The sequence below is a fragment of the Rhodotorula paludigena genome, assembly GCF_050403205.1.
Source record: "Rhodotorula paludigena JCM10292 DNA, Rt_paludigena_JCM10292v1_ctg107, whole genome shotgun sequence".
Classification (NCBI taxonomy): Eukaryota; Fungi; Basidiomycota; class Microbotryomycetes; order Sporidiobolales; family Sporidiobolaceae; genus Rhodotorula; species Rhodotorula paludigena.
Genome location: NW_027481351.1, coordinates 1 through 20,710, shown reverse-complemented (window position 1 = coordinate 20,710; position 20,710 = coordinate 1). Strand labels below are relative to the sequence as shown.

Sequence of the window (20,710 nt, the reverse complement as noted above, 5' to 3'; positions counted from 1 at the left end):
TTGCTCCTTCTCCTTGTCGCTGAGCGCCCTCTGCGGCTGCGCCGCCGCTGCCCCGCCTATCGCCGCCCTGTTCGGGGATCCGCTCGTCGCGGCATTCGCACCGCGGCTGCGCTTCGAGCGCTTGCCGGGCTGGGCCAAGTCGTCGTCGATCACGCTGTCGTCGCCGTCGTCGTAGTCGTACGGGTCGGGGGACGCCGCGTGCGACGAGAGTCGGCGCTTGGAGCGGGTCCCTGCGGGGGTCGGGGGAAGGGCGGGCAAGTCGGCGCAGAACGAGGCCATGGTGGGTGCTGGCGGGAGCGAGTAGCGAAGAGAGAGAGGTTGAGAGGGTGTACAGGGAGGAACTGGAACCAGAGAACGAAGGCGAGGGGGAGAAAGGGAAGCGCGAGCGCGGGTCCGAGAGGTCGAGAGCCCCCCGCCCGCTGCGAAGTGCATACACGCGCTCGCGTGCACGCCCCCGCCTTCGCTGTGGCCGCTCGCCAACGGCTCGAGCGCGCTCCAGTCGCCCGATACTTCTGCTCAGCCTCCTCGTTGAGCCGTTGCCGACCCTCCCGGCCCTCCCGATTCGCCAGAGCGCGCACTTTCGTCAACTTTCGCTTGCTCTGCACCGCACCGGCTGCATGCTCGATGACGATCTGCGATCATGCTCTATTCGGCGACCACAGCCGAATCGGCACCAGCGTGCGTAGTTTCTACGCAACGCGCGCATGTGTGAGCGCCGGACGAGCCCTGGAATACAGCGGACGACCGACGAGCACGCAGAACGTGCGAGGAAAAGGGTGCGGAAGGCGGGGTATCGGAATTGCAGTGCACTTGGCGGTGTGCGGGTGTACGTTGGAACGACAGGCGTATGATACAAGCACATTGAAGGAGAGGAGACGCGACACGGATGGAACAGGCGAGAAGGGAGCTTCATGCAGCGGGAGCAGGCGGGACAGACGCATCGGGAACGCCCTCTGCAAGCAGAACTTCGCACCTAGCTGCAATAGACTCGGCGAGCTGCAGCGTCTGGCGAATCTGGAGGTCCCAGCGCTTGGTCGCGGGCGCAGACGCCGCCTCCTCCTCTGGGCTATCCTCGTCAGCACGCGCTGCCGCCTGCGCAGCGACATTCGAAGTCGCGGCGTCTCCGCCGCCCTCGTGCGCGTCGACGTCAAACACGATGAGGTTGTCGATCTGGTCCAGCGTCGCCTTGAGGCGCTTCTGCTGGATCATGGTGCGCGCCATGGCCTCGGCAGCCGACGGGCGCAAGCCGAGAAGGAGGCCCAAGCCGTGGAACGTGATGTTGTTGTACACGCGCGACGCAGCGAGGACATTGTGCTCCATCATGGCGCGGTCGAGCACCGTCTCGGGTCCCTTCTTGCCCGTCTCAAGCTCGGCATCGGACGCGATGACGACGGCCTGCGTTGGCGGAAGGCGCGCGAGTTGGTGAGGCCGCAGCTTCGACGCAAAGTCGGCCACCTCGTCAGGGCGGATCATCTGGTCGAGGAACATCTTCGACAGGATCGAAAACTGGTCCGACTGCGTCGAGCGCTCATCGCGGTACAACGAGGCGAGCAGGCGAGCGCGGATCGGGCCGGCGGGCGCGAGGACGGCGCAGATGATGGCGGCGCCGCTGTAGGCATCGACGTCAACGAAAGGCTCTGACGAGGACGGGCAAATGAGCGCACAGAGCTTGAAGCCTCTCCTCCTCTGCCAGAGCAGTCACGTAGCTGATCTCATGGTACTTGCTCGCGGCCTCGGCGAAGCGGCGCTCGAGGTCGAACATGCGCGCCTGGCAGAGCTTGAACTGGAGCTGCGTCTCGAGGTCTGTCGCGCAGTGCGCGATGAGCGACGCGCGGTTGAAATAGGTGTTGGCCGAGGTCGAGTCCTCCTCTTCGAGGAAGAGGCGGACTATGCGGATGTAAACCTTGAGTTTGTATTCGTCCGAGCTGTGGAGAAAATGGCGATCAGCATGCAAGCTACAACCCGCATGGGAAGGGGGCGAGGACGCACCGACTGCCGGCTTCAAGAGGGATGCCGATGAGGACCTTCGCTGCTTCAGGAAACTCCTCGTCGCCCTCAAGAAGGTCGGCATACTGCTCCCGCAACGTGCAGACCTGTGCAAGCGGATCATTGTCGCGCGTCAGCTTGCCCGCGCCTGTCTGGCTTGAGGGAGCTGAACGGACCTGCTCCTCGAAAGAGGTGATTCTGGGCTGCAGAAGCTCCAAACTCGTGGCATAGACCTTCTTCTTTTGCTCGCGGTCGGCGATTGTCTGGACTCGCGCTACGAAGCCCTCGAGGACCTGGCGAGCAACGATCTGGGGAAAGTCGGCCGCCGCAACAACCGAGAGCCACTGCGAGAGGTCGGTTGCGAGGTCGGAAGAGCTCGCAATGGTCTGTTCGAGCAGCGACAGGTAGGCTTGCGACTGTCCACGTGGGCGAAGACGATTGCGGGTCAGCAACGGAAGTGGGGAGACGAGGTGAGCACGCAGGCGAGGGCAGGCTCGCCTTGTCCTTCTGCGGGAGGGTGCCGATGCGCTGCAGCTCGGCGTCCATTCTGGCGGGCAACTCAGCGCGAAGGCGAGGTCAGCGTTTGAAGGAGACGTGCTCCTCGAGTCGAATCCGATGAAACCGCTCTGCATTCACCAGGCTTTCACCAGGCTTTCCCTGCCACCTCGGACCCACAGCTCACTGCAGCGGGTTCATACTGTCATGTGCAGCTCGTCGCGTGACTCTCAATGAGTGCAGGGAGGTCCCTCTCCCATCCTCGCCGACGAAGAAGACTGAAAGCGGATAGTGAGAATAGAGACCATGCTAGTGCGACTGCTCGCCCGAGGCGGTTTTTTTCCTCCTGACCCCATGCGTGACTGCGCCGGCCCCGCTTGACCACGTAGGACCCGACGGACCTCACCGCATGCGCTTGGCCTGCTTCTGCATCGCCTTCTTGCGCTCCTTCTCCTCCTCCTTCTTCTGGTACTTGACGCGCTCGGCGGGGGTCATCTTGGCGAGGAGCTGTTCGACTCGCGACTGCTCGACCTTGCGCTTGAGCGCTGCGGCGTCGTCCTTGGCCTCCTGGGCGCGTGCGGCCTCCTCCTCGCGCTCGGCCTTCCTCAGCTCGTACAGCACCTCGGCACGGCGCTTTTTCTGTGTGGAGCGTAGTCGCATGATGTCAGCGGTACTTGCGGGCGGTGTCGACAGAGGGGATAGACTCTGCGTACGAGCTTGTTGACCGTGCCCTCAGGGAGAAGCCTCTGCTTGGTGTAGATGACGTCGGCGATGTTGCATGCGAGCTGGATCCAAGGAGCAGTCGCGGCCGACTTTGACGCGGGCGGCAGGCGCATGGACAGGGTCAAGCGGAACTCGTTCTCGGGGAGCTTGGGCTTCCTGCAACGCGGAGGAGCATCAGTCGATCGCCTCTCAGGTTTCGCACAGTTGAATGGCCTCGGAGAGACAGCCTCGATGAGGCGGCTTGTGACTGGAGCAGCAGGAGAGCGTCACGTACTCCTCGTCCGGCGTTTCGAGCGGCATGTCCGAGATGACAAGGCTCTCGAGATATTCGAGACCCTCAGAGCCGTCCTTGAGTGCGTCAAAGAGTCCAGTGTCCGGGTCCTTGAGCATGGCACTCGTGACATCGCCCGATTCGGTCATGACGATGAGCGACGGCGAAACGCCCGCAGTCTCGGAGGTCGTGGTGAACTTGCGCTGCAGGACATCGCTTGTCAGGCTCGAGATCGCCGACAACATGGAGGGGGAAACGCACCAGGTCCCACCGAGCATCGCGGGTCTTTTTCAGTACCTCGCGGCGGACCACCGCGAAGACAAATTTGGCGCCGGGCGTGCCCTTCGGCGCCGCAAGCTTGAGATCCACAGTCTGCGGGTCTCGCGCGACGATCAACGGTTTGGCTCGCGTGCCCGTGACAACAGCTGCGCCCGATCGGCGGCGAAGAGGCGAAGGGACTCACGATGCGGTCGGCGCCCGAGTCGTACGCGTAGTCGGCGATACCACGCGCCGCGTCGTAGAGCTTGGCGAGAAGATCGTATCCGCCGGTGCTGACCTTCGACCAGGCGGACTCGACGCCCCTGCGACCGGTCGCATACGAGACGAACTCGTCACCGCCGTCGCCTTCAAAGAGCTTGTCGCCGCCAAGGCCAACTCCAGAAAACTCCTCGCGGTAGACGCGCTCATTGGCTTTGAACCATTTGGCCGCGCGCGAGCGATTGGCCTTGCGCGAGAGGAAGGCCGTGACGAGATAGGCGGCGAGGACGGCAACCATGATGCCCTCCATGTGCATCTGCGCCGGCCGAAGGCGGAAGGGGCCGAGCTTGTACTCGGTGCCCTCATAAGGCGGGAGCGTGACGGGTCCACGACCGCCTGCGGGACCGACGACTTCGGGGTAGAGAATCGAGTCGGCCTTGGGGGGAGTCGCAGGGGCTGGGTCTGCGGCGTCCACAGGCGAAGGCGGCTCTGCAGCTGTGCGCAAAGGCGCGCATGGAAGTCAGCGGCTGTAAGCGGCGAAGCAGGAGTGGGGGAGGACTGCCTACCAGCCTGCTTGCCCCAGGCAGCGTGGGCCAGGTCGGCCGCAGCGATGCACGCTGCTGCAGTTCCAGGCAGGAAGAGCGACGCGCGCGCCATTCTGAACGCAGCGACAGTACCGTCGAAGTGCGAGAGAGGCTGGGCGTATCCAAGTCGGCAGGGGCGCGGGCATGCGATAACTGAATGTAGTCCCACTGACTTCCGAGCTCGCTGGGCTGTGCTCTTGGAGCATGAATCAATCGAGGCGGTACAGCCCGAAATAAGAAGAGCCGGCCCTTCCTGCCTGCGGAGCATCAGGGAGGGGGACCGGTTATCGCATGTTATACAATGCAAGGGCGTGTTCTCCACCATCCGGCCTGATGCTGTCTAGACTCGCCACTCCCTCCGTCCTGCGTGTGATCGGCTCCTCACACGCGGCAGTTGTTGAGGCCGATAACGAGAATATCCGTCGCACCGATCAACTGTCCGTCAGCAAAGTCAGTACCGCGCCTGTGAATGACTGGGCCGAAAATGCGCACCTGCAGCTTGTCCATCACGTCTGCAACCTCCGCCTTGAGGACCATGCTGCTGACTGCGACCCACTCCGGGTCGTCCAGAGGCGAGACGGTTGCCGCACGTCGCCCAGGTGTGATCTGGGTCGCGCTGGCAACGTTCTTGCGCGGGATGTTGTAGTTCGTCAGGACGTACTTGCCCGCGGCCACGACACCAGCAATACGCGACGTGAAGCGCGTGATGAGCTCGTCGTGCTCGTTGGCAGGCTTGTTGCTCCGGATCAGGACGGCCTGTGACGAAAGGATTGTCTCGATAGCGTGCAAGCCAGCTGCACGCATGGTCTCGCCGGATTCTGTTCCGCGGTGTCCGAAGTCAGCGGGGCCACAACAGGCGGGAAATCGAGCGACGCGTGCGTACCGACCAGGTCGACTGCGAACGGAGAAAATGGTCAGCTCACGATGCTGCATCCTATGACGAATCGCACGTACCGATGCCGTCTGCCAACCCGAGCGCGCACGCTGCCTCGACACTGCCGCCGATGTACTCGATCTTCGTCTTCTTGCCGAGCTTGGCGTCGAGATCGCCGAAGTAGCGCCCGGCGAGCACCTCAAAGCTGGTTACAACCTTCTTCCCAGCGAGGTCCTCGACCGTCTTGATGTCGCTGCGCTCAGGGACCTGGACCTGCAGCTTGCACTTGCCGAACTCGAGCTGCAAGACCTCTGTGACGAGGCCGTTCACATCTGCCTCGGCCACCATGTCCTGGCCAGTGATGCCGAAGTGGACATTGCCCTCGCCGACGAATCGCGGGATATCGGCTGCCGGGAGGAAGACGCTGTGGGTGCAAACAGCCCGGTCAGCCCCTCGCGCTCGGATCGAGAAATGAGCGTCACACTAAGCGCACAGTGCGAGGTTGTGGTTGCGCACGAGCGCGACGTCGAGGCGGTTCGAGCGAGTGTACTGGATGTCGGCGCCTGTCCGAAGGAAAGCAGCACGTGCCCGATGTCAGCCGTTTGAGGCTGTGGAAAGCTGCAGAGGACTGGGACGTGCCGGCAAGAAGCTGCTGGCACTTCTCAAACAGTCGCCCTGGACGCACGGAGGGTGTCAGCAGCGAGTCAAGCGCGAGACTTGGCGAACGATGCACCTTTCTTGGGAATGGCGAACAAGCACCGTCCCTTGAGACTCTCACTCAGGAGGTCGAGCATGGCGTCTGCTGCAGGTCTGGCGCCGAGCTGAGGAGTGAGCAAGCACGCGGAGAAGCAAGGCCCGAAGCGGGACGAGAGAGGGACAGCGGAGGTTGGCGTCCGACCGCACCCTCGCCCGGAGCTGCCAGGCTGCCTGCGCGCACTCAAGATGGCTTTGCGCAGGCTGGCGACCCGTGTGCGCCCTGTGCTGCTCCGCCTCCTCCTCTCGCTCACCCTCGCAGCGGCCATCCTCATCACCTTCAAGGATTGCTATCGCGCGCAACTGCTTCCGCGAGAGCTGGCTGCTGCTCGCTCCGTGCTCTGGATTACTGCACATCGTGCGCCTCGCGTCCCTGCTCGCACGCGCTCACCCGCGTGGCTCACTTCGCTCATGCTTGCACAGCCGACGACGAGTCCTTCTTCTTCGCCCCGAGCATCCTCAATTTGCTTGAGGCACCTCATTCTGTCAAAGCGAGCCTGCTCTGCTTGTCTGTTGGTGCGCATTTGTTCACGACCGAGAACACGTTGGGTCGGCGAGCTAATCATCTCCTTCCACCCGCGACCTCGCAGGAAACCATGATGGAATGGGGGAGCTGCGCCGAAAAGAGCTTGCCGCCTCTTGCTCGGCCTTGGGAATCGCCTCTGAGCGTTGTGTCGCCCTCGACACCTCGTACGCTCTCACATGCACGGTCGGGGACTCTTGACTGACCTTCGCATCGACGCAGCGCTCTACTGGACGATCCGCACGCTTGGTGGAATGCACAAGACGTGGAAACACACGTGCGGCCGTATCTAGGGGACTGGGATGTCGATGCTGTGAGTCCCGTGTGTCCTCACTCGCTTGCGCGCGATCGCTCATCTCGTCCGCCCCGCCAGGTGATTTCCTTTGACGACTATGGCGTCTCCGGACACGCTAACCATCGCGCGCTGTCCGACGCCTTGCGGTACGTATGCATTTACAAGCTACGAAGAACGGCTCTGACCGCTCGTCGAGGAGCAGCACGATCACAGCTGCCGACCCTGCGTTCCCACCCCTTTATTCCGTCGCATCCACCAGTATCTTCGCCAAATTCACGTCGATCACCCTGCTTCCACTGGCAGTCATGCGAAGATTGTTCTTGTCAGCCACCGACGAGGATGCCTTGTTCATCAACGCGCTCGACCAGTACCGTGCAACACGTCGGTCGTTCGAAGCGCATGCTAGCCAGGCCGTTTGGTTCCGATCCCTCTTTGTCAGTTTCAGCCGGTACCTGTGGTACGTGCAATTACGACGGGTGCGGTGAGGGCAATCCCTTTCTAGCCGCTCCGCGCTCTTGCTCTGGCCACCACGACGCGATGTCGCACGGCGATACCAGGCCTGTGCGCCTTGACTACAATGCGCTTCAGGGTGTTGCCATCGGCGAGCGAGCGCGATGAGGACGAAGTTCGCGCAGCTCCCGCGACATCCCGAGATAAGGGACTTCGCTCAGCCTGTACGAGCTCAAGGAAGCTTCAGAGAGGCTTCTGCAGATAGCTTAAGTCTGGCTGCTGCGAAGTGAGGGATGGCGACTTCGCCGGTCGCTCGTCGAGCCGACCAGCAGCTCCCCGCGCGATCCGACCGCAACGTCTCGCACCCACCGCCCAACCCAAGATGCGCCCGACTGCTCCTAACTGGCTCAAGCTGCTCGTTCCCGTCAAGCGCACGGTCGACTGTACGCGCGCGACCCTTCGCTGTCCCTGTCGCCCCCGCGTCTGGCTCACCCGTTCCTCACCGGCTCCTGCGCGCAGATGCGGTCAAGATCCGCGTGGGGCCGAAGGGAGTCGAAACCAAGGGTGTCAAGCATTCGATGGTACGCACCGCGCGTATCCTTGATCTCGCTCGGTTGACTGCGAGCTGATCCCCGAGTTGCGCCTGACAGAACCCGTTTGACGAGATCGGCAAGATGCTCTCTTGCTTTCCACTTAGTCTGTGCTGACCCGCCATGCGCAACAGCTGTCGAGGAAGCCGTGCGTCTGCGCGAGAAGGCGAAGGACGCCATCGAGAAGATCACGGTGGTCAGCATCGGACCCGCGAAGGCGTCCGAGGTCCTCCGCACTGCGCTTGCTATGGGTGCCGACGACGCCATCCATGTCGAGACCAAGGAGGACGAGGTCGTCGAGCCTCTCGCGGTCGCCCGCGCGCTCAAGGCGCTCGTGGGCTCGGAGCAGCCGGACCTCGTGGTCATGGGCAAGCAGGCAATCGACGACGACTCGAGCCAAGTTGGCGGTATGCTCGCGGGAATGCTCGGGTGGCCGCAGGCCAACTTTGCGAGCAAGGTCGACCTCGATGCCGCGGGCAAGAGCGTCACCGTCTCGCGCGAGATCGACGGTGGACTCGAGACACTCAAGATGCAGCTGCCGGCCATCGTTACCACCGACCTCCGCCTGAACCAGCCTCGCTACGCCAGCTTGCCCAACATCATGAAGGTGTGTGACGATGATGCCGCTCGTTTCGGCCGCTGGCTGTGCTGACAATTGCCCGGTCTCGTCCGACTATAGGCAAAGAAGAAGCCGCTGAAGAAGGTCAAGCCTGAGGAGATCAGCGCTGATTTCTCGCCACGGCTCGAGACGGTCAACGTTGTGGCCCCGCCGCCTCGAAAGGGCGGTGCCAAGGTGCGCTGCCTCCCGCTTCCGCCCTTCCGGACTTCCTGCTCACGATCCATGCACTGCAGGTGGGTTCTGTTGACGAGGTTGTTGCCAAGCTGAAGGAGGCCGGTGTGCTGTAGAACGTGTGCTTGTCGGATGATCGTCTCGCATCTTTGTCATCAGTCTTGTTGCGTGGTTGCCGGTGCTTCTGCTTGGCTCTGCTGTGGGTCACTGCACTCTGGGTCGACGCTGTGTGCCTGCTGCAACTCTTCTGCCTTCTCTGCTGTGAAGCTGTTGTGCACTGCCATGCTGTTTTGCCCTTCCAAGGCCGCAAGTGTGGCATGCCTGCCGGTTGCATCCAACCTGCTGTGCAACTATTCTGTCAAGCAGGCCTGCCATTATGCTGTATTGCCAGCTCCCTATCTCTGGAGCACCGCTGCCGATTGGTTTTGTGTTAGGGTGCCAACCTTGGCCACAAATCTGCAGATGTGCAAGTCATGAACCTTCTCAATTGGCTCCCTTAGACCTGTACAGACCATCTTGCAAAGCAGTTGGAGCAGTGGCATTGCGTCATACGGTCAAATTTGCCTTTAAGAAACCTGTCAGGAGAGCAAGTCTGCAGGAATGGCTGAGGACGCAATGCTCTCCGTTGGCAGCGCTTTGCGTTTGCCGGTCTTCCCTTGTCCTTATTGTCATCTGGCTTCCCCATCAATGTGAACGTATGCGTGCTGGGCATCTTTAGGCGCCGGGGTAAGGGTTGTCCGCCGTTCTCCTCTGCACCGCCTTGTCTTGTCTCGTCTCTCTTCCTTAGCCAGCCCTCCCCAGCATTCTGATCTTGGTTGCGGGCTCCTGCAAGATCTGGAACCAACTCTGTGCGGCTTGGCTTTTGCGTAATCACCGTCAACCCGCAACAACAGCAGGGGTTTGGGAGTGGCAACTGGATTTGTTGCAGAATAGGTCTTTGTCAATGTATTTTCTCTAGGTGGATCCTTGCTGTAAGTAAGACATAGCCTCACAGAGAGGCAACAAATGCAGCGTGTGTGGGGAGCTTGATGGTGTTTGGCCGGTTCAGCTGACTGGAAGGGCAAGTTCTTGCCCAACACTTGCCAGGGCTGAACTTTGGAAATTGGCCAATGTGCAAGTTGCAGGGCTGTGTTTCTTTGTCAAAGCAGGACGCAACAGAAACCCTACAAAAGCAGGCACATACATAAGAGAGAAACTGCCAATGCACAACTTACATGTGTCAGCCTGTCTCTGGTTGGCAGCTGCAACTGACAACATTGGGTATCTTGGTTGCAGCATGTTGAGCCTGGGCTTGGCAATTGCTGTACAGTAGACTCTAAATACAAGAGTCTGATCTGCCTGTAAGAAGGCCGAGCCCTCTTCCTGCTCACGGCAAATGGGGGCTGTAGCAAATTGCACAAAAAAGACAGGTCCATGAAAAAGTGGTTGAGTTTGTCCCACGGACTTTCTTGTAGGCAGATCTGCTGTGACTCAGGCAGCCCAGACTTGTGTGTATGTACCCTGTTCACAAGCCTGACAGGCTGTTTAGAGCAGAGAGTCAGCAAGCCTGGGCAGCAGGAGACAGGAGTCCAGGTCAAGTTTTTTTGAGAACAAGAAGCTGGGGCATGTACTGCCAAGTCGACACAAAGCCAAGATGTCCGCTTGAGTCTACAGATCAGTCTGTCAGCCACAAGCACTCAAGCACAACAAGGGCAAGACCAAACTCCATAAGAGAGCCCCAGCAGCACCCCTGAGATGCTGCAGCTGTCATTGGCAAGCTTGTTGATGCGCAGCATGCTTGAGCCCAACCTAGAGAACTGTCAAGTATCTCCTGTAGTTTGAGCCAGTGCGCGGACAAGGGAGGCCCTGGGCCCCTGGCGGCCCTGGCCTACGTTGACAGCATTTGAGTGCAGGATTAACGGGCCTTACAGTGAAATCTGCCAACAAGCAAGCCTTTGGGACAGGGTCAATCCCTTGCTTATAGGCAGATCTTGCTTTCAGATTTTGCTGTAGCTCACACTTACCGTGATCGGGAAGGGGATTTGGCTTGCTTGTAGGCAGATCTTGCTTGTAGGTCTCTTGCTTATGTGCAGATTCTACTGTATCAGAGGCACAGCACATGGACCCTGCTTTGTTTGTGCTTTCAGTGAGCTCACAAGCAAATCAAAGGTGCGGTCAGAATGGTCAGATGCGTCTCCTGATGACAGACTGGCAAGCCAGGCAGATTGTGCAGGCTAAGTGTACGTACACTTGACGTGTCCTGCTTGTTGAACTTGAGTGCCTCAAACTGGCTCTTGAGCCACCTTGCCCCAGTCACCATTGGTTCCAGAGCCTACAGCTTCGCTGCACTCCCTCCATATAGACCTGCTGCAGGTGATCCTGCATCTTGACACAGTGCACATGCTGTGGGCAACAGCAATTGAGCCAATAATATTACTTGTGCCATTGCAAGCTGCAAAGAGCCAAGCAGGACAACAGCAGTACTTGCACATCAGCTGCAACTGCCACCTGTCCTGCCGCATAGCTGCAATTGCCAGATAGTGCAAGGATGTGTCCCAGTTTGCTTCCCAACTTGCAGAGAGAGCAAGACAGACTCAGTTGGTCAAGGTGACCTCCAAGCTGTGTGTGCGCCTGATGATGTCTGTCAACTGCAGCACAAAGAAACCCCGGCTCTCAGTCATGCCTAGTGTGTTCAAGCACACAAGTCATCACCTTGTTATATCGTTGGTGCCCTTGTAAATGGTGATCCCAGATTCATTTCATGGCCCTAAGGAGGCAGCATGCAGTGCAGATAGCGTCTTGATGGTGTGGCAGGGTGGTCCAGGGTTGCTTGCACATCTACATGGTGTTTCAGGGTAGGGTTGTGCCAAAGTGAACTACAAGAGTGCATGCACGTGGAAGAGCTGCCAAAGGTGGTACAGCTCTGAGCAACCCTGATCTACCTGCTTGCTGCTCCCAGGCCAGGTGTGTGAACAAGAGAGCACTACATGAGGCAGAGCTGCTCTTAAGCTGCTCTTGGGGGTGGAGGAGAGAAGTGCAACAGAGAGGAGGAGATCCTGCTGGGACAGGAGAGGGTGGCAAGCGCGCAGTTGGATGCAAGCCTCGAGGGGTTCAAGCAGCAGAAGGAGCGCAAGAGAGAGGAGCTAGCAGGACTATGCACGGCAGTTTGGGCGTGGCCAAAGAGGCAGACAGCAGGGTGACTGAGCTCAGCAAAGAGTCTAGACTGGAAACTCCCCCCGCCTCTCCCCCTGACCAGTGTGTGCAAAGCCAATGTACTTAAAGGGAGAATGTGGATTTGGGAGGACCAGGTGTGTCAGACAAGAGGAAAACAGATAATGCCCATCTCTAGCACAACATGGACGTGTCTGTGCCCCAGGTGGGGCTGCTGCATGCCTTGAAATGGGTGCGGGCCAAGTTATCTAGCATGTGCTTGCTGCGTAGCTAAGGTGCCAAAAGATGTACTGACAAGTATCAGCTTGCTGCTCCCAGATGCAGAGACACCAGAAGCGCAGGTTTGCAACGCAGAGCTAATAAATGGGAGAACACAACTTGAGACAGACCTGCTTCAAGCCGTGGAGGGAGGAGAAGAGCAAGGGAGAGGGGGTTGTCTACCTAGACAGGAGAGGGCAACAAGGGAATAAGGCAATCTATGTCTTGAGGGGTGCTACTGGCAGAAGATAGGAGACAGTACAACTCAAATCTGCAACCAAGAGATAAAGCTGCACAATTGTTTCACAAAGGATTTGTACCCTGCCGTCATTTCCACGCAAAGACCACTGCACCATCAGCACCGGGAATGGGAGTGGACAACCAAAGGGCAAACGCAAGGCTGCTCTGCCGGATGTGCAGGAAACAGACCAGCAGCGGGTCAGCCAAGTTTGTTGCTGCACCTCCAGCGGCGCAGCCCTGAGGTTACCCTCTGGTTGTCCGCTCCCGTTGCCTGTGCTGCTGATGGTGCAGTGGTCTTTGCGCAGTAAGGCCGGCAGGGCATAATTCCCTGTGAAATCATTCCGCAGCTCTCTCCTTTTTGGTTGCTGGTTCGACTCCGGCTAGCTCTGCTCTCGCTCTCCTTTCTGCCGCTCGCACCCCTCAAGACTTAGTTCCCCTTTACTCTCGTTGCCCTCTCCTGCCCGGCGGATCTCTCCTTCTCCCTTGCGCATCTCTTCCCTCTGCGTCGGGAGCAGGTCCGTCTCATGTTACATTCTCCCTCTCTGTCAGCCTGCATTGCTTACTTGCGCATCTCTTCCCTCTGCGCCGGGAGCAGTGAGCGACAGGTCCTGAGCCCGGACAAACTTTTTGCCGACCGCCGCACGCTCCCCCTTCTCCGCTGCGCGCCCGGCCGAGATGGCGCCCTTGTCTGCGGACGTCAAAGGCACGTTTGCGTCCGCCGCAATCGTTGTCCTGTCCTGTCCGACGCCGCTGCCGTCTGACTTGCATCTCCGTGTGGCGGACAACTACAACGTCTGGGCAATTCAGATGCGTGCGCTTGCCGGCGCGCCCGCCTACCGCATCATGACTGGCGCAACGCTGCGGTCCGCAGCTGACGGCGTGGGGGCGCCTGTCAGTCGAGGAGTGGGACCAGCTGAACAACTTCGCTGTTGCTTCCATCATTGACTCCTGCGCATCTGCTGTCATCCACTACATTGTTGACTGCAAACACAACGCGTACACATACTGGACAAAGTTGCAAGACTCAATTTGGCCGACCAGCGCGCAGGGCGCATTCCGCCTTCTCACGCACTTCTGGTTGCTCTTGCTGCCCTCCGCGCTGCCGGAGACGTATGAGATCTTTGCGAAGGAGTACAAGGCGCACCTGACAACAATCAAGGCGGCGAAGGTCACAATCGATACGATCTACTTGTCTCACCTCTTCGCCGCGCCCCCCGCGTCCCTCGCCTAACTTCAGACAACAATTGCCGTGTCAAAGCCGTCCTCCCTCCCCAGCACCGACACCAGCCTTGAACTCGTGCGCAACAAAGTCCTCTGCACAAGCTTGTTGTTGCCGTCTTTTGCGCTTGCCGCCGCCGCCCCCCTACCTCCTCTTCGTTGTCACCCAAACTACCGCCGCCGTTGCCCTGCCCCATCTGCCAGGGCAACCACTGGCAACGCAAGTGCCCCTGAAGGGCCGCCTTGCGCGGAGCTCCGCGCCCGCCGCCATCTCCGCTCCTGCCTCCGGCCCCTCCGCCGCCCTTGCCTCCCTCGCGTCCATCCTCGGGAGTGACAACGGCGCAAAGGCCGGCTCAGCGCCATCCTCCCAACCCCGCCGGGCTCTCCCACCCTCCTCACCCTCGACAGCGGCGCGACACATTCCATGTGCGGCAACCCTTGCTTCTTCTTGTCGCTTGCGGCGACGCGCAAGGCGCTCTGCAGGTAACGGGCGTCGGCTTGCTCCATCTTCAGCTGAAGGACGGTTTGCGCGTCAACCTCAAGCGCGCACTCCTTGTGCTCGGCATCTCGGCGACGCTCGTCTTGGCACTGCAGCTCTTCAACAACCACGGCATCAAAGCCATCTTTGGCAAAGCGGCCTGTCTTGTCCGCGACAACAAGGTCGTTGCCACCGCTTTGAGTACCGCATTGGGACTGTAGACGCTTGATGACGTGCTTGCCGCACCCGCAACCGGTGCGTCCGCTCTGCTCGCTTCACCTGCAATCGAGCTGACAACTTGGCACCGATGTCTCGCCCACCTCTCGCCACGCGCGATCACCTCGCCCAACCGGTCAGAGGATGTGAAAGGGCTTGGATTTGCAAAGGAGAAGGACTCAAGCTGCAGCGCGCCCTGCAACGCATGCCACGCCGCTCGGTTCACGCGCCTCCCCTTCCCGTCGTCCGACCGCGAGACCGCCGAGCCGCTCGAGCTCGTCTACTGGGACGACCTCACGATCAACAGGCCGTCAAAGTTGAGCCTCCGGTACGTCGTCACGTTAGCCGACGACCATCCGAGGATGCTGTGAACGCAAGCACTCGCTTCCAGGTCATCAAATGACGTCCTCGCGGCGTTCCAGCGCTTCAAGTTGCGTGCGGAACTCGAGTGCGGACGCCCGATCAAGCGGTTGCGGATCGACGACAACGGCAAGTACACGAGCCACGCCTTCCTCGACTACGCTGCCAAGCACGGCATCTCCCTTGAGCCAACGCGCTCTTACTTGCTGCAGACAAAGGGCCTTGCCAAACGGGTCAACCGCACCATTGCCGGAGGCGTCCTCGTCTTCCTCGAGCACGCCGGCGCGCCGAAGCATCTGTTGGCCGAGGCGCTTGCCGCTTCCACCCACGTGAAGAACCGCTCCCCGCACGCCGCTCTCGCCGGCCAGGTCCCGCTCGCGATGTGGCGCAAGTAGCCCGTCCGAGTAGATCACCTCCGGGTTTGGGGCTGCCGAACATGGCACACGGTCGGTCACGGCCGCGCCAAGCTTGATGTCCGTGCCGTCCCGCTTGTTGGGTATGACGGCAACACGGCAACGTACCGGCTTTTCGAGCCAGGCAGTAGCCGCACAATCCGGTTGCGCAATGTCAGGTTTGTCGAGCACAAGTTCCCCTTTGCGGACTCCGCACCGGCGGCCGTTGCCCCTACAGCGGCAGGCAAGGCCCTCGTCTTCTGGTCAGCAAAAGTCCGCGTCAACGCAGAACCCGCGCCGCCAGCACCTGCGCCTGCGTCGTTGACGCCGGTGCGCCCCTGCGCCTTGCGCCGCCGCACCGTCACCTCCGGCCCCAGCGCGCGTCCGCCACGTCGAAGTGCGCCGGCCCGTGCACGTCCGCGCCCTCGCTCCGTCGCCACAGCCCGCAACGCGGCCGCCTTCCTTGCCGGACCTGCTTGATTCCCTCTCGGATTCCTTCTCGTCCGACGTCGCTGCCCTTGCCGTCACTGTCAGCAACTCGCTCTCAGCCTCAGACGATGCGTTCTCGCTTTTGACATCGGACCCTCGCAGACACGCTGAGGCGGTGCGGGACGTTGACACTGCTTCCTGGCGCTAAGGCAAAAACAACAAATTCACCTCGTTGCGCAACGAGTACGGCGTCTACCTCGTTGTTGACCGCAACTTGCTGCCGCCAGGCGCTGAGCTCCTCAGATGTTGTTTTGTCTACTGCCGCAAGAAAAGTCCAGCATGGCAAGGTGACGGGACATAAGGTGCGCAAGGCTTCTCGCAGCAACCCGGCGTCAATTTCCGCAAAACCTTTGCCCCGGTTGCCGGATCCACGTTGATCCCCACCCTGCTTGCCCTTGCCGCCCGCAGCGGCCTCCTTGTGCACCAGGCCGACGTCGACAAGGCCTACCTCCACGGCAAGCTCAACAAAGAGCTCTACATGCGCGTGCCTGACAGCATTGACAACCTCTCGCTTACCAACAAGGTGCTCATGCTCAACCGCGCGCTCTACGGCCTCAAGCAGGCCGGCTGGGTGTGGTACCACCGCATCCATGCCTCGCTTGAGCTGCTCAGCTACACGCGCACCAAGTCCAACGCTTGCATCTATGTCCGGAGCAAAGGGAGGAGGGGGGGGGGCATTACCATCATATTGCCTTGTACGTCGACAACCTCCTCTTCATTTCACCCTCTGCCGACAAGACCAACCAGGTCAAGGGGGGGCTCAAGGCCAAGTACGGCATCAAAGACCTTGGTGAGGCCAAGTTCATCCTTGGTATTCAGGTGCACCATTGTGCGGACGGGTCCATGTTCCTGTCCCAGCGCGCTTACCTTGAGGACCTTGCGCGCCTTGGCCAAGCCGGTCGTCGCACTGTGCCCACCCCCATGGTCCCCAACCAGCAGCTACGCCCTGCAACCAACAACAATCACTTGCTGCCTGACCTCTGCCGGCACTACCTGCAGGCTGTCGGCTCCCTCATGTGCACCCGCCCCAACCTTGCTCACGTTGTCAGCGTCCTTGGCCGCAATTCCGCCTGCCCGGATCAGCACCACTGGGTTACCGTTGTCCGCGCCTGCCAGTACATTGAGGGCACGCTCGACTATGGCGTCAAGTACGTGCCGGACAACTTGCCCCTTGTTCAACCATGGGTTTTGTCTTCCTCCTTTTGTCCGGCGCCATCTTGTGGTCCTTGAGGCTCTAGACGCGTGTTGCAGCCCCCTTCAACGAGGCGGGGTACATCAGTCTATTGCACGCCGGTAAGAAGGCCGTGTTCCTTGCCCAGTTGCTTGGCGAGCTTGGCCATCCTGCCGCCCCCCCGGCCCGCCTTCTTGGCAACAACCAGGGTGTGAACGCGCTCACGCGCAAAGCCCAGTTCCATGATTGGACTTGAATTCTCCCCCTCCCAAGCACTTTGTCCAGGAGATGGTCAACAACGGCGTCCTTGAGGTCACCTGCATCCCCACAACCATCATGATGGTCAACGCAATCACCAAGTTGCTCCTGCTCTCTGCCTTCTTGGCGCACCGCTCCGCCATGGGAGTCTGACTGTTGCGGGCAAGGGGGGGTGTTGCTGCACCTCCAGCGGCGCAGCCTTAAGATTGCCCTCCGGTTGGCCACTCCCATTCACTGTGCTGATGGTGCAGTGGTCTTCGCCCAATAAGGCTGGCCCCTGTGGAAGATTTCTGTGGCTCTCACCTTTTGGTTGCTGGTTCAATTCCAGCTCGCTCCGCTCTTGCGCTCCTTTTGCCGCTTGCACCCCCAGGACTTCAATTCCCCTCTCCTCTTGTTGCCCTCTCCTGTCTAGGCAGACCTCTTGCTCTCCCTTGTGCTTCTCTTCCCTCCGCGCCTGGGATCAGATCTGTCTTGCGTTCTGTTCTCCCATTTGTTAGCACTGCATTGCTTACTTGCGCTTCTCTTCCCTTTGCGTCTGGGAGCAGCGAGCAAAATTGGGGAGACCAATCGTGTGGTTGACCCATTTAGCAAGGCTATCTATTTGCAGCAAGTTGCTTGACAGACATGCCGCACTTGATGGTTTCAAGTCCATCTTGATTGTGAGGACGGCCAATGGGCAAGCTCAAGTGGCAAAGGGGTCTTGCAGACTGGTGTTGTGAAGGGGAGGCGTATGGAATAAGCAGCCTGGCAAGTGTTGCAGGACGCGCTACAGCTTGGCTCCTTCTCCTTTGCAACAACAACTCCCTGTACGCCCTCTGACTTGCTGAGCAAAGTGATATCATTCGCCCATCTTGCTTGGTCTGCCCTCCTTTCCAGACCTGCGCTGCCAACACCAAGCAAACGCGCTAGCTCGCTGGCTTGGTGGTCACCCCGCGCACACGTGACCCCGCGCAACCTCTACACGTGCCTGGTCCGCTGTCACTCCTTCTTGCCTTGCTGCCTCTTCTGGCCCTGTGCGCAAGCCCATCAATGACCAAAAAAGCCCATCAATGACCAAAGACACTCAGAGCGTGTTGCTTGCTTCTCCGCCTTGCTGTCCAATCTTGCCTCCTCTGTTGCCATTGTATTTGTCTATTTCAGATAGGGAAAGCAGACATGGCAGCGCAAGCACCCACGGTGGCATCCAGGAGATGCCCAGCGGAGATGGGGAGCCAACGGGACCACATGTCTTGCAGGCAGCACCTTGCAAAGCATGTCTATACACCCAATAGTCCAATAGCAACTGGGAGCAGGGAGAGAGAGAGGAGGAGGAGGGCCAGGGCCAGCAGAATGCGGGGTACCGGCTGGGCAGGCCACCTCTCTCTCGCCTTTCAGAGGCCACAAGAAGGCTGTAGACACTCTCTAGCACTCTCTAAACTGCACAGCAGGCTTGCAGGGACTTCCAGGCCCCCTCTCGAGCAGCTCCTGGCCCCCAAATGCCTCGTTTGGGGGATTTTGCTCGCTTCGCTCGTTTGGGTTTGGGTTCGGGACCGGCTCTCCCGAATTTCCTGAACACGCCCAAACCTTTGGGCCCCGAACCTCAAAGTTTGGGGAATTGGGAAAGCCCATCTCTACGGCAGTGCAGGTTGGGGCACTTACGGTGGCGGCAATACTTTGTACATTGGTTTCAACTAGCTGCAAGGGCACCTGCTTTGGCTGTTCTGCGCGTGGGAAACAGACAGGCACAGGCGTGATTGCATATCAAAAGCGGCTCGCAACGTCAACCAGGGCGCCCTACTTGCTCTCGCCGCCCTGCTTGTCCTTCTTCTTGCCCTTGCCCTTTTTTGACTTGGCCTTCTCGGCCTTCTTGGCCTCCTTGGCGTTGTGCTTAGACTGTGTGTAAAGGTCGGCATCAGCTTGGGGCGTGAGCAGAGAGTGCGACAAGGACCGCGACACACGCAGACCTTGCGATAGATCACCTTGTAGTCGATCTCCTCCTCCTTGCCCGACGTCTGGAGCTGCTCCTTGGCGGCCTGTAGAGCCCAAAATGCAACCAAGTCAGTGTGCAACGGGCACGCTGAAGCGCCGAGAGCACCTTGATGCGCTTCAAGCCATCCGCGGCGCGCACGTAGACGGCCCTCAAGAAGAAGAGCTTGAGCGCCTTGTCACCTTTGTTCATTTGTAGAACAAAGCGAGCTTGATGCGCATGAGAAGGGCAAGAGAGCAACGGACACCGGCGGCGGCCATGGCAAACATGCCGGTGTTGAGGGAGCGCTGCGCGATGAGCGCAGTGCTTGAACGGTGCGGGAACACGTTGTCCTTGTTGCCGTCTGCGTTGACGCCGTTGTGGTAGTTCTCGAGGCGCAAGTGCACAATGAGGCCAATGCGGATGCGCTTCTCGGTCAGCTTGCGGAGCTCGCACGCCTTGACGTTGCCGCCAACGTTGGCCAGCACCTTTGTGTAGGCAGCGTTCTTCTTGGCCACAATGTTGAGGACAATCCTGTGGGCGTAAAGGCTGTGAGCAAGGAGTGATGTAAGCGCGTGATGAGGATGACACACTGGACGTAGTCGGCGACCTCTTCAATCGTGCACCTCGGCCCGTGGATGTGCGTCGCCGCCGCTTTGGTCGGCACGTCCTCCCAGAACTTGTCGAGGGACCGGAAGAACTTGTCGATGCCGACCGTGACAAGGTTGGCCTTGAGGAGCGCTTTGTCTGGGAGTTTTGCTAACATCAACACGACCTGCAAACATTCTCAAGGGGCTGAGAACGCACAGGCAGCAAGGTAGGGGTAGTACAACTCGGCACTGCCGTCCCACCAGTACGACTTGGCAACGTCGCGCGCAACGCCCTCCAACTCCTGCGGGTCGGCCAGGTACGTGAGCGAGTCACGTTCTCGTGTGTTGACAGTCAAACATCCTGTACGCACCTCAATGGCCTCAATGGCAACTTCCACTGCAGCCTTGTGCTTGTCGTTGGTCGAGATGGGGGCCGTGTAATCCTTGATGCGGCCGCGGCCGCCTGACGCCGCAAATCCCTCCAGGTACGGCGCAGCGATTGTCTTGTCAAACTGGGTGAACGAGCGCTTCTTGCAGTGGTAGTCTGCACGTTTAGGCAAGAGTCTCGTGGTTAGCGTGGGCTGCGCAGCGCGACTTGAAAACAATGTACCGAGGAGCGCAAACACGAGCAAGGCGACAGTTGAGGACTACGGTGCATAGCCCTCCTCGGCAATGGCGCGGCGGCACATCTGGTCAAAGTTGACACCCGTCTGTAGGTGCAGACTCAGTGCCTGTCCAGTTACCTTTCAAAAAAAGGACGCACAAGACTCTCGAGCACGCCGACAACGTGCTTGAACAGGGTCTGCTCGTCCTCGGTGTAGATGGCCGTCTGCAACTGGCCCTCTGTCTTGGCCCTGCTGGTCGTCCACACACTGCGCCATCAATGAACGGTCAGCTTCAAGCCGAGACTGAGACAGGTACAGCGGAGGGAGTGCACCGGTCCGAGGACTTGAACTGAGCCTTGGACATGGACGACGGGTCGAGCTGGGTTAGGGTTAGGGTTAGGGACAGCCCTCTCTCCCCTTGTTGCCCTCTCCTGTTAATTCAATTGCTCCCTCTCCCTTGCATGTCTCTTCCAACAGTGCCCAGGAGCAGCAAGCAAGAGCTCATAAGCCCAATCAAACTTTTGGCTGC

General features: G+C 59.8%; 7 protein-coding genes across 7 annotated transcripts; 2 read left to right on the top strand and 5 right to left on the bottom strand.

The window, feature by feature from the left end:
* JCM10292_001038 (uncharacterized protein) lies at window positions 1-279 on the bottom strand (the record flags this gene model as incomplete). Its single annotated transcript, XM_076652968.1, has 1 exon — window positions 1-279. A coding segment is annotated over one exon (279 nt), but the record flags the coding sequence as incomplete, so codon positions are not given.
* Window positions 280-909: 630 nt separating this feature from the next.
* On the bottom strand, window positions 910-2,532 carry JCM10292_001037 (uncharacterized protein; the record flags this gene model as incomplete). Its single annotated transcript, XM_076652967.1, has 5 exons — window positions 910-1,609; window positions 1,665-1,925; window positions 1,990-2,093; window positions 2,163-2,402; window positions 2,485-2,532. 5 exons carry the CDS (start codon window positions 2,530-2,532, stop codon window positions 910-912), a joined length of 1,353 nt encoding a protein of 450 aa, XP_076501485.1.
* Window positions 2,533-2,883: 351 nt separating this feature from the next.
* Window positions 2,884-4,609, bottom strand: JCM10292_001036 (CCDC47 family protein; the record flags this gene model as incomplete). Its single annotated transcript, XM_076652966.1, has 6 exons — window positions 2,884-3,120; window positions 3,195-3,360; window positions 3,479-3,678; window positions 3,737-3,847; window positions 3,939-4,447; window positions 4,519-4,609. 6 exons carry the CDS (start codon window positions 4,607-4,609, stop codon window positions 2,884-2,886), a joined length of 1,314 nt encoding a protein of 437 aa, XP_076501484.1.
* A 308-nt stretch (window positions 4,610-4,917) lies between these two features.
* HIS1 (ATP phosphoribosyltransferase) lies at window positions 4,918-6,204 on the bottom strand (the record flags this gene model as incomplete). Its single annotated transcript, XM_076652965.1, has 7 exons — window positions 4,918-4,971; window positions 5,029-5,354; window positions 5,420-5,431; window positions 5,491-5,834; window positions 5,904-5,973; window positions 6,050-6,085; window positions 6,144-6,204. The coding sequence occupies 7 exons, from the start codon at window positions 6,202-6,204 to the stop codon at window positions 4,918-4,920; spliced, it is 903 nt and encodes a 300-aa protein (XP_076501483.1).
* Window positions 6,205-7,813: 1,609 nt separating this feature from the next.
* CIR1 (Cir1p) lies at window positions 7,814-8,927 on the top strand (the record flags this gene model as incomplete). The annotated part of the gene is made up of 6 exons (XM_076652964.1): window positions 7,814-7,874; window positions 7,951-8,012; window positions 8,082-8,100; window positions 8,156-8,628; window positions 8,701-8,814; window positions 8,874-8,927. The coding sequence occupies 6 exons, from the start codon at window positions 7,814-7,816 to the stop codon at window positions 8,925-8,927; spliced, it is 783 nt and encodes a 260-aa protein (XP_076501482.1).
* A 4,207-nt stretch (window positions 8,928-13,134) lies between these two features.
* Window positions 13,135-17,194, top strand: JCM10292_001033 (uncharacterized protein; the record flags this gene model as incomplete). The annotated part of the gene is made up of 10 exons (XM_076652963.1): window positions 13,135-13,322; window positions 13,501-13,627; window positions 14,161-14,322; window positions 14,377-14,410; window positions 14,513-14,699; window positions 14,763-15,122; window positions 15,303-15,453; window positions 15,935-16,258; window positions 16,351-16,785; window positions 17,057-17,194. The coding sequence occupies 10 exons, from the start codon at window positions 13,135-13,137 to the stop codon at window positions 17,192-17,194; spliced, it is 2,106 nt and encodes a 701-aa protein (XP_076501481.1).
* Window positions 17,195-18,814: 1,620 nt separating this feature from the next.
* JCM10292_001032 (uncharacterized protein) lies at window positions 18,815-20,545 on the bottom strand (the record flags this gene model as incomplete). The annotated part of the gene is made up of 9 exons (XM_076652962.1): window positions 18,815-18,913; window positions 18,979-19,053; window positions 19,253-19,520; window positions 19,580-19,733; window positions 19,794-19,878; window positions 19,948-20,120; window positions 20,187-20,223; window positions 20,340-20,448; window positions 20,514-20,545. The coding sequence occupies 9 exons, from the start codon at window positions 20,543-20,545 to the stop codon at window positions 18,815-18,817; spliced, it is 1,032 nt and encodes a 343-aa protein (XP_076501480.1).
* Between the last annotated feature and the right edge of the window lie 165 nt (window positions 20,546-20,710).